The 12,545-nt window shown below is 36.1% G+C and overlaps 1 protein-coding gene across 5 annotated transcripts in view; it reads right to left on the bottom strand.

Annotated features, from left to right (window-relative positions):
- Positions 1-12,545, bottom strand: part of Haspin (haspin) — a 152,513-nt gene that overhangs the window by 28,843 nt on the left and 111,125 nt on the right. For all 5 annotated transcript variants that reach the window (XM_081767536.1, XM_081767535.1, XM_081767546.1 and 2 more), the window contains one exon: positions 7,877-8,050. In XM_081767536.1, coding sequence (XP_081623662.1) covers positions 7,877-8,050 — 174 coding nt within the window. The remainder of the gene's footprint in view (positions 1-7,876; positions 8,051-12,545) is intronic.

Below are 12,545 nucleotides of genomic sequence, written 5' to 3'. Positions count from 1 at the left end.
TTCTCTCTTTCGATTTAAAAAAAAAAAAAAAAAAAAAGGTGAGGTCTGGGGAACGCGATGGCCATTCCACAGGTCCTCGGTCGGCCTATCTATCTCTGTGGGAATTGCTCATCGAAATACTCACGAGCACATAATCCGAAATGAGGTGCTGATCCGTCATGTTGATAGAACAAAGGGAAAGAGGCATGGGATCCTCTAATGCGACGGATGGCAGGATCTCCTCCTCAAGCATGTTACGGTAGGTAATTGCATTTAAATTGTCCTCGATGAATAATGGGCCCACCACACGGGTACCGCACACCATTACTTTGTCAGAACCAACGACCCGAGAATCGTCGTACCAGTGTGGATTGTCACTCCTATATTGGTGATTTTGCTTGTTCATCTCGCTCGACACAAGAAATTGGCCTCGTCCGAGAAAAGCACGTCATATGCGACTCGAGGATTCCGTCTGATTTGTTCCGCGGCCCACTCTCAGAATTCGACTCGGCAGTCTGGGTTATCCTCGATTAGATGTTGGAATAGCTGTATCTTGTATGGGTGCCCCTTATGCACAGATACGATTCGCAGGATGAACGTACGAGATAACTCCACATTCTTGGGCTAGGCGACAGTACTACGGGTGGGACTTTTCGCGAATGATGCCAACACAGTCGTCCGTCGCTGTGCGAGGCCTGCCTGCTTTTGGTTAGTTTACCACCGACCCGGTTTCCTTAAATTTTGCTATAACTTTCCACAATGCACTATGGAAAATGGGCTCCCGTTCTGGGTGACGAGCGTTGAAATTGTCTGCGATCTGTCTGCTGCTGCGCTCTCCTGAGATCAACACGATCTCTATTCGCTCACCCAATGTTAGTGCCATTCCGTGTTACGCCACCTCAAACAATAGAAAATCGGTTAAAACTTTGCAATGGTTTGTCGTAGAGCCAAAAATATTTCAAAAATGGATTCCTTGAAATATTTCAGTCCTATTTGAAGTATCACATGATAAGGTTCCCATTTAAAAAAGTTTCCGCCATTTCAAGACGGCAGAAGTGGTGTCATACGTCTCAAAAATTTTCTCCCTAGTCTTTTATCATCACTTTTTTCCCTTTTTCCCCAATTCTGAACGGTTTGGTTTTTATTTGGGTGTTTCCATACTTATGGACCACCCTGTAGTACATACTCAAATACCCAAAACGATTTTAATTTCATTTTATAGGAAACTTCATCTTCTTTAAGAATACTTAGGAATATTTCTGTGAATTTAGTACTTTTTGAAATAGTGCCATTTTTGTATTTCTAGTTGAGGCTCGTTTTTCAAGCATACTTTTTACTAGTTTTTGGTACAAAAATGCACTTAAGGTTGATACTATGACAAATCTGACCACAGATTTGAAATCTACAGACAATTCTGCATCAGAAGGGGTAGGTCTGTTGCCTCAAAGGATTCATGTCAGCATGTTACTAGTGCAATTTTAAACCTCCATGCACCATTTCCGGCTGTCGCGAGTAGAATATTTTGCCTACTATGTCCAAATTTTGATGGATCATAACATGGGAATGGGTTGAGGGAGAGCTCTTAACTTTTGTACAGTACGAAATATCATTGAAATCTGAGTCGGTAGGTAACATTTCGGTTTTTCGCTGGATGAACTGACAAGGAATGACCCTAATAATAAATTACAACTTTTAATAAACCCATGAAATTTCCATCGTTACAGCTCCATTAAGATATCTATTGGTTACACTTAACTATTACATCATTTCTTAGCAAAACTTCATAGACCTGATGATACATATAATGGAAAGTTTTTATTGCTCATGTTAAATCAGAGCTCTTAATCCATACTAGCTGTTTCCAACTCCTGCTCCCTCTGAACTTGTAACTCAACTCAAACTTAGATTTTACTGACGGAAACTCCCAAACTAAGAGTCAGATATTTATTGGAAATAAGTAAATAAATCAATCAATCAATAAATAAATTAATAATAATAATAATAATAATAATGATAATGATATAAGCTTATTTAGGATACTATCCTGGTGTTTGTTACGATCAACAACGAAAAAAAAAAAAAAAAACTTCAGCCACTCAAGATGATTACTGTAATACTGTGTTAAAGTATTCATTTATACGCCATAAATAAATAGGAAAATAAATTCTACGCACCTAGTGTATGTTTCTATTTATTTAAACCCCAAATTATTTCGATACCTATTTCAGCAATCTAGCGTTTTCGGAGGACGTAACTCTTTGTGTTTGCATCGAGTCTTCCTACATTAGAACTACAGAGTTGAAACTATACCTTGATCAGGGGTCGCTTTAATGAATATTGGAAATGTATCATTAAGCTAGGTACCACTACAATATGTAATTAACTATAGTGGTGTCGAAAATACGCATTAAAAGTTTATATCTATCCTAAACATCTTAGCAATTTTTCATAAGCAGTTCTAATACAGTGACTGGCAATTCTGATCTATGAAGGAGAACTGAATCAACAACTGTATGTTTTATATACAACGAATAAAACATACATAAATAATATATACATACCAACATATCATACAATAAGATATTTTCCGGACAATATTTGGTCCGAAAAAATTTGCTGCTCCGGGCTATGGACCATGTTGATCCATGTATAAATAGGCCTTGCCTGCTACCTAAATCAACACTAAACTTTCTTAACAGTTGGGAATGTACTAGTTTATTCTTAAATATTTTTGGCTTTACTTTGTGACAGTAATGCCAAATAACTGGAAATTGGGTATATTCCTCTTTTACGTTTTCGTCGTACGTCTCACATAAGTTACTTGTTTTATATTGTCAGAAAGATCATCTATACCAATTACATTAAGACTAACAGGTGTTTCGTAAAAATCAGCATTTTTGCAAAAGAAAAAATGACTGTAAAAAGTATAAAAACAGTGATTTTATAAAATACACTAAAAAGGGAATGTTTTGTTCGGGTTAAATGAAGAAATGAGACTGTTAAATGCATTGGGCGCGATTTAATGTTAACGTGACATTTCAATTACCAAGCATCATATTATAGGTCTCTAATTATGGACATGTGATAAGCAACGTCATAGGGGAAAGGTTGGATTCCCACCACGTGCCTCCCCAGATGGCGGATAGGGGAATGCCCATCAGATATAATAGGTACTGGGATCATCCGGGGTGAACCAAACCAGCACTACACTGCTGCCTTGTACTTTGTTAAAATAATTCTGGGAGACTGGAATGCAAAAATTGGAAAGGAATACATATGGAAACCAATGATAGGAAAACATAATAAACATGATGAAACAAGTGAAAACGGATTCAGGATTATACATTTCGCGGCAACACGAAATATGAAAGTAAGCAGTGCGTTTTCCTGTATAAAGAAATTCATAAGGAAACTTGGATATCTTTGACTGGATGCACCAGAAATCAAACAGACCATAAAACCAGGAAAAGAGACGCTTAGCCAGCAAATTGATGATAACGAAAAAAAGAAAATGGGAAACAAAGATGCTAGATATCCACGAGAGGTATAAAGCTAAAGAAAGTAGGAAATCTTACAGAATAATTAAAGAATTTAACATAGAATATCAACCAAGAATAGAAGCATGTAGGAGAAAGAATGGTACAAATGCCGCAAGCCAAGAAGAGATCCAAGAAGAGAGTTGGAGAGAGAGTTTCCCAGAGTTGCTAAATCCTAAGACTGAAGAAGAAACATATAATAAAGTACGAAATTCAATAGACAATTTGGAGACAAAAGCAATTGAACTGGGAGTATAAGAGCGAGAAATAACAAAAAGACCGGATAAAGAATAAGTAATGGAGATAATACCGTCCTTATAGAGTCAAAAAGCAGCACGAACAGAGAAACTACCAGCGGAACTGATAAGAAGGCAAGAACGAAATTTCACACGCAGATTCACAATCTAAGTGAAATCTGGTAAAAGAAAATGGCGAAAAAATTATATCCGACATAAATCATACCTATACTTTAAAAAGGCAGTAAAATGGACTGCAGTAACTACAGAGGCATAACGCTGCTGGCAACGGCATATAAGATTCTAGCTATAATCCCAATAGAAGAGTCTCAAAACTGGTAGAAGAAACAATTGATAAATACCAGGCAGGATTCAGAGCAGTGGCAAATATACGAATATAATATAGATCTACATCATCTGTTTATGGAGTTTAAAAAAGCTTACGACAGCCTACATAGAAAAGAATTAATGAAATGTCTAAAAAGAACGGGAATGCCACATAAACTTACAGAACTGATAGGAATACGCTGAAGGAAACAAAAAGGGAAGTTTAAAAAACAGAACATAAGATTGGAAGAGATTGAAATTAATGACCTAGGACAGGGAGATCCGCTATCACTGCTACTTTTTAACTTGCATTAGAATAAGCTGTAAGGGCAATTAAAACAAATCCAGGAGGATATATAAATAAAGACTAACATAACGTATGGCATATGTATATGACATGATGATATCAGCACGGACAGAACTGGCCTCAGCAGGAGCTTTTGAAGAATTTAAAGACGAAAGAAAAAAAAATCTCGCACTACGAATACACGGAGAAAAAACAAAAGACATGTTTGACAAGGAGAAGGAGCGTAAGAGAAAAAAAAGAACAAACTATTACAAAGTACTAATTCCGGCAAGTAAACCAGTTTAAATATCTTGGTACATTAGTGACAAAAGCGAAAAACATACCTGAAATCAAAGCAAGATTAGTAACAGCAAACATGTGGTTGTACACTTAACAGAAAATTATCAATTTCCCAAGGATGTCGAGACATGCAAAGAAAAACATATGCATATAGTACCAATAGTAACATATGCAAACGAAGCATTGACCCTAACAAAAGGGAACGAAATATTATGACATGGGAAAGAAAGATTTAAGGACCGAAAAGGGTAGTGGAATATTGGTAGAGAAGAAGAAACGAAGAACTATTTTTTTAAAAAAAGCCTTAGATATAGTAACATACATCGAATAACGAAGAATGTTGGTTAGAACATATCCAACTATTGGACGAAGACAGACTACCCAAAAAAAGGAAAGCGGAAGAAGTGATCGGCAGACCTAGGCTAAGATGGTTACACGATGTACAACAGAACCTGAGAAAAATTGGAATTAAGCTGTGGAGAGCTAAGGACATGGAAGATGAAGAATAGACACGAGTAGTTGAGGAGGTCCGAGACCTGCATCGACTGTAGTGCCGAGAAGTAAGGAAGATAAGCAGCGTGGGAAATCCTTTGGAAGACAGAACTCCCCTGGAAGAAAATTTCCCCCCACCAACAAATTACTTGGACTGAATAAAATGGCACTATTGTCGCCAATCTGCAAACTAACTACAGTAATTCGTGCGCAATTAACATGTATTTTAGATTCTTATTATAAAGCCACGACGCTTCAGTGTGTCAGTCCTAAATAGTTCACAGTCGCTAATAGTCAATAATTGTCGTTAGCTGCGCTGACTCCCACCTGTCGCCAAGATATGTCGCAAGTTTCAGGCAATTTGCAGACGATTTCAAGACTTGGAGGAAACAACTAGTGCAATTAAGAGATGAACTAGTTGTTAGCAATATACCTAATCTTACAGTTTTCTAATTATGGATATTCAAATATGTGAACTCTCTCTGTCGAAACATTCCAGTACGACGAGGTTTTTTTCTTACTTATTTCCTCCTCGCTTCGACTTATAATTTCACATCCTGGTAACAAGAATATCGCATAAAGCAACCTTAAAAAGGGCGCCCAATGCTTTTAATCTTAGTCCCGTTTCTTCATTTTACTCCAGAAAAAAAATCTATTTTTAGTACATTTTATAAAAGCACTTCAAATGTGCTTACATATTTTATTTTCTAAGAAATTTTATAAGACTTACTTCAGTTAATTTAACATTTTTTGCAAGTGGAAGCAATAGTTTCTAAGTTTCCGTTAAAGACACGTCATGAAGTTCTCGAACCAGCACTGAACCACTCTATCATCTATTGATGTAATATTTAATTTAACTGGCGTTGCTTATACACACACATACATTTGTAATAAATGGAACATAGTCATTGATCCGAACCTGTCCCTGGCCGAGCTCGCACACCAAATATAATGATCTTTATATTTTAGACGATAAGGTACTTGCTCCCCAAATTTAGTTTAGATTTGCCCAGTAGCTACCGAAAAATAAAATACTATATTAGGATACATATGCACCTGAAGTGAAACTATAAGTTCCCATATGCTTACGCCAGGAGATAATAAAAGGAGAGTTTCTTCCATGCACACTCTCCTAGCCTTCTCCCGGACCTACGGTAAGTTAAACTGCGATTACATATCACTCTTGTGTAGAGCACGCCGTTTAGCAAATAATGTTCCAGTGCAGCCCCTGTCATTTTTATTTGGCTCTCCGGACAAAACTTTCTGCAAGAATGCTTACATATAGCCCTACAAGGTGACTTGAATTGCTGAATCTAGTAGAATTATAGCTAAATATAATGTAACAAACCGTCAAAAAGGCAAATGAAAAACGTAATAGCTAGAAATGCGCTATTCTCAATTAACTATTGTAAATATATATTCCATCCCCCAAACACTAGAGCGCAACCCACCAAAATATACCATTCTTCTTCCAACTTTGCCATTATTCCTCCAAAAAATATCTTTCTACACCTCAAGTCTACAATTCTATGCAAATGAATTTTTCATCTCACAAATTAGCCATTATCCAGTTTGATTGTATCATTTACAAAGAAAAATTATGTTCTCCGAATTAACTCGCACGGGCACAACCAGAGTTTTAAAACCCGCCAATAAGCACTCTTAATTCCAGACAAGCCACTGCTGTCAAACTATAAAAGCATTGTAAGAAATAAAAAGGAAAACAAACAAACAAACAAAAAATGATCAAAAAGGTTAAGAAATTCTAAAACGACTGTTTAATTGGACGTTAAAAAGTTTGATACAGTAGTTGAAACATTTTTCAAGGTCTGAACCTGAAATCTTCCAAACGTTGGAAGCCCGTTGTCTTAACCTGACGAATGATGATCTCTGAGGACCTTTGAGGTAGAGCTATAGTCATTTTGGCCATTCTGAGCCATTAAAAAATGTCGGCTCTTACAATGTCAATAATTTCTGGTGTAGAAAATTTGGGGCAGTGAAGTAAACTATCAAAGTGGAAGTGTTCAATAATATTAAAAATGTAAAAGAAATGTAAAAATCCAGTTCCATATGCACAAGCGTATATATAAAAAAAAAATCTTAAATTTCCAGAACTGGAGTATGAAAAGTCTGATCCTAGAAATCTGCCACTCCCAAAACTTACCGGCATGACCCATGCGTAAATACGGCCCTGGATAGGATTTCAGTCGTGTCTTTAAAAAGCTGTGTTTGTCAACCAATGGAAAAATACATCATATGAAGACCTGATTTAAACACTCAAGGGTTACGTCATCCGAAGATGATCCCAGATTAATGAAATAAGATTGAAATAATTAGGATTTAAATAAAAAGGAACATACGCTCCACATGTGATTTATTTTCCTATTTATAATATAATACTACTTAATCTATATTCTTCACTACACCAATCTACTGGTTAAGTCAAGGGAAAGCAGAAGAGGAATTTCCCCATCATAAATTAGAGCTATAAATAATCAAAACTAAATGAATTAGTGATTATAAGACTTCTCGCCAGCACTGTGGCAGTTAAACTGTCAGCTGACTAAAGCAAACTGCACTTAGGATCAAGATGTTATTAATTACGTATTAAGTATTTACCATAGATGAAAAAAAAAAAATATTAAAAAATAGGAAGAAAAAAAGAAAACAAAAGAAAGAAAAAATTTAAATCATGCTTTAAATCATAGTGCTCTGCTTACATAGCAATTATGATCTCGGACAAAATTTCACCGTACTTCTTCTGCTGTTCACCATTAACAAGCAATGTTCCTTCGATGGGAATTATCTTCATCACTGAAACTTCCTGATTTTTCTTACACAAAAATACTTCACCATACACCCCTTCTCCGATTTTCTTGCAGGCTCTCACGTTACTGAAATAACGAAAATACACAATGTGACAATGTTGTTCTGAAGTTAGTTTACGTACATACATATTTACACACTTATGATGGTATTCCTAACTTACAAACGCTATGAAACCTTTCAGTTTTATGTCAGACGTTATGCCATGTAGGCTAAAGGAGACAATGATAGGGAGAATGAATGAAATGATGGAATAAAAAAAGTGGGAGAAACCCGAGAAAACCCACGCACCAGAGGTGAACATTTCCTAACTTGCATCAGCGTTGTTATTAAGTTCTATCTTATCGCAGATTGCTATATGAACATATTGAAACGAATGGAATTTGCTTGTTCATTGAAGTTTAGCATCCCTTTTCAGCATCGAGGATATATGAGATGCGGACCTAAAGCTGAAGATGGAATTCGAACCACTGTAATGCATTCAATGCTCTCCCACTGGACCACAGAGAAGGGGGTCTGAATGGAACAGTATAGTGGTTCGTAGAGCTGTTATTTTATTAATTTGATGCTAAAAGTACTCTTCTTTGTCGTCTAAAGGTTATACAAGCTTTATAAAATGCAACGCAAGTTGAAATTTGTTTAGTAGACTGATATTCAAACAACAAAATATTAAAAACATGGGGTCATACTATGGCTGTTCAGAGTTTGTTCCACCCAACTGACTAAACAAACGTGTCATTAAACTACAGTAATCCCTAAAATGTTGCTCCTTTGAGGTTTCCATACATGATAAATCATCTGATTTAGTACAACCGGACACAGCTAGAGGGACAAGTCCAAGATAGTTCCATTCTTATAGAAAGAAGAGCTTACTAAGGTGATTCGCGTTTTCTCCACTTGAAAGAAAACGACCCCAAGGATATTTATGTTGAGATGATCGAGGTGTATGGAGGGACCGAGAGACGCTTTAGTGTGAACAAACAAGTATAAAAGACGAAACGGCCACACCATACCCTAACAAATTACATATTACTGCATAAGTGGAGGCTTCACAGAATGCTGTTTCACGATAAATGTTGCAGCAAGCAGAAAATGTGTCACATGGTACTTCCAGAATCCATGATTATTTATTTATTAAAAAAAAAAAAAAAAAAAAAAAAGATTGAAGATGGTCTTGGAATATTAGAAAAGTGACATGCTTGTTACCTGCACAGGAACATTGGATCCAACAAACACCGAACACGACTAGAACATCTCTTCAATTTCGATTCTGCCTTTGCAACTTGAACAACCACGCTAAATCAGCAGAAAGCTGTTACTATGGATCCCACCCCGCTTCTCGACTGCCTTCCTATACAATATCCTGTCGTAAAAAAAACCCTCTTATTGACGATTGTATACGATATTTTTCTTTTGCCACGTACATTGCTGCTTCGATTCACTGCATTAAATCAACTTGCATTTACTACTTTCTTTTTATTTTGGGGCAGGTTTCTTTTAAGTGCAGACACTGTTAAGTTTCTAAGATAAATGAAAATGATGAACTGAAACAGGTGAACAATGAAACATGATCGTATTCTTAATACGCGATAATAAGGCGTACATATGATACTTATTCTCAGGCTGTTATTTATGCATCTGCAATTTCTTGTAATATTGTCTTTATTACTTTGTATTAACTATTAGGTTCACACATCTGGGTATTTACAAAATCCTATTACCGAGCGACAAATCCTATCGTGAAAGTACTCTTAAATTCCCACGCCAGAAAGCGAGTAAAGAATAGTTTATACCTGAGAAAAATAAAGTAGTGTCCCGGCACATTATTTACACGGGTCAATTAAGTCAATTATTGCAAATTCATAGTTCCACAATTTCCGGAGACTCCTTACAGTTACTGCCAAACGAAAGCTCCTTGTTTAATATTCATATTAAATCATCAGTTAACATCCCACAAACAAGATAGTAATTATTGAATTAATGATGTAAGAACCCGGAGAAAACCCTCCTACTCTGTGTTTATTTACAATGAAACCCAAATCGTGCACCCATGGTATGAACGTGTAGGAACTTCGGCTTTAGAAGAGAACGCTTCAGCGAATGCGCCACCAAATTTGTGTTTTTAAGTTAGTATCAACATGCACAATATTTCAAACTTGCAATCTGAAATATGATCGATAGCTTGGATCAGTTTCCTTTATTCAATGTTAACACGTGATAATAAACCATCAGTTAGAAAGAACCTGTCTGCTTCAGTACTTCCAAAAACTCAAGGATTTTGGCGAAAAACCAAAACAGAAAACATTAACATATGAACATGATGGAGATTGCATTTACAACTTTTTTCTACACTAAAGGTAAGAAAATATCAACATCAAGACAAGAACCGCACATCACGAAACTTCGTTACATTCACACTGTACTGGAAATAAATGAATGTTATTACTTTACGATAATTTGAATCGCAATGCAAATACTGACCGCCCCTGTCATTTTTTATTTCACTGCGGAATGCTAAATAAAGAAATTCAGTTTTTGTTACGTATTTTTCGAGAGGGGAGATAGCAGGGGTATCCGCATGAGGGCACACCTTCCAACTCCCAGAACAGTATTTGTTCCCCTCTTCCAAATGAAGCATACCAATTACAAAATATTTTTTACACGTCTTGTGTGAAACAGTCTTCTTTTAGAGAATTATGAACAATTCGTACTGGCATTAAAAAAAAAAAAAAAAAAAAAAAAAAAAAAAAAAAAAAAACATACAAAAATTTGGCTCAAAGAATGATTAAAGAGAGAATGAAACTTTATTTTACTCATGTATCAAACATTGTTCGCAAATTGTTGCACGATTTTCAATGTCAGAATAATTTTTAAAAAATTAACAAACAATATTTCTTAAAACTTATGAAACAAATCACCATAATAATCAATATAAATGTATAATTATTGATGGAAAATGATTAAATATGTACCTATAAATACATAATAAATATTTTATTATAAACATAATGTAGAAATGAAGTGAAATCTTTAAGTCTTACGTCCCACGATTATGCCGGTTAGATTAAAGGAAACGATGATGATGAGAAATGAATGAAATGGTGGAATTAAGGAAGAGGGAGGAAACGGGAGAACCGAGAGAAAACCCACGCATACAATGTTTGTCCACCACAAAGTTCATTTGGCGCGAGCTGAGATCGAACCAAGGACCCCATGCACCAGAGGTGAACGCTCTACCACTGAGCCACCGCAGTCCACATAAAGTAGAAAGTATACTTTGGTATCTCTATACACATACCATTTTTAAAAATTAATCGTCCGATGACATTAGTTAGGCCATCCACTGCTAACCAACCCAATGCATACTTTAATGTGCAACTTTATTAGCTATCTTCCTAAACTCATAAGCACTTTCGAAATAAACCTCTTTGCGAATTAAAATGCATTACGATAAAAATACAGAAGCTCAAATATAAGTAACCGTATTCCAAACTAATTTCACTTGTGTGGAAGTCTATTCTCACTTAATGCAGGACAAAAGAACTCCGACAAAATCGGAACTAGTGGGAACGAAAAAGAAGAAAAGGTTGGAATTATGTGTGTGTCTAAAATTAGTTTCCCATTGGATAGTTGATCCAACTGCACAAGCGAAAGCAGAAGATAATTTACACAACTACAGAACGTTAAGTTTGTTACATATCATTAGTGGAAAACACAGACAACTTTCTAAGTTTGAAGTTGTCAATCAAAACAAAAGCACTCAACTACATCTGAAACAGCCTTTAAATTTTTTATTTCAAATGTTTTTAAAATCTTATTCTTAACAAATCAAAATTTCCTCACTTTCTCCGGTCTTTTCAAATTCCCTGACCTTTCGATTTTCCAGGTTTGTTGCCACCCTGCAGATCGACATAACTGTGTGAGTGGAGTAAGTTATTTTAGAGGGCCTCCGATTAAGTGTACAGTATATGTATTACAACTAAACTTAGTATTTCCATGTTATGTGTTGAGATCATTCTGCATAAAGACATAAAAATGCGAAAAGTTTTTTTAAGGTCCCGAATGCTGACTACTGACAAGAAGGCTGTGCGGGTATCGATTTGTCAATCAATTTTAGCACGTTATGATGCTATTAATGGCGCTTTCTTTCCGTCAATTGTCACAATGGATGAAACATGGTTACTGCTTTGCAATCCTGAAACGAAAAGGCAATCGTCAAAATGGAAACACAGATAACCAGCCGCCAAAAATCTCAGATTACCTCCAGTGCTCAGAAAGTGATAGAGGGTATGTTTTGAGATAGCTAAAGGGTAATCCTTACGGTTTTTTAGAGGGCACTTACAGTAACGGCTCCATCTTACAAACAATTTCTGAAAACTAAGCTCATTTCACTATTGCAAGCAAAACGACCCGAGAAGGTTGCGCATGTGCTTTTCCATCAAGACAATGGGCTCCTGCTTATCGGGCACTCCTAATGTAGATTTTCTTCGTAACAACAACTATGAAGTGATGTCATGCTCCCCAGTCACCAAACTTCGCTCATACCGATTTTTGGCTATTTCT

This window comes from Thermobia domestica, chromosome 1 (assembly GCF_964235325.1).
Source record: "Thermobia domestica chromosome 1, izTheDome1.hap1.1, whole genome shotgun sequence".
In the NCBI taxonomy this organism is placed as follows: domain Eukaryota; kingdom Metazoa; phylum Arthropoda; class Insecta; order Zygentoma; family Lepismatidae; genus Thermobia; species Thermobia domestica.
The sequence above is the reverse complement of the archived record's forward strand: the minus strand, read 5'-3'. Positions and strand labels throughout refer to the sequence as shown.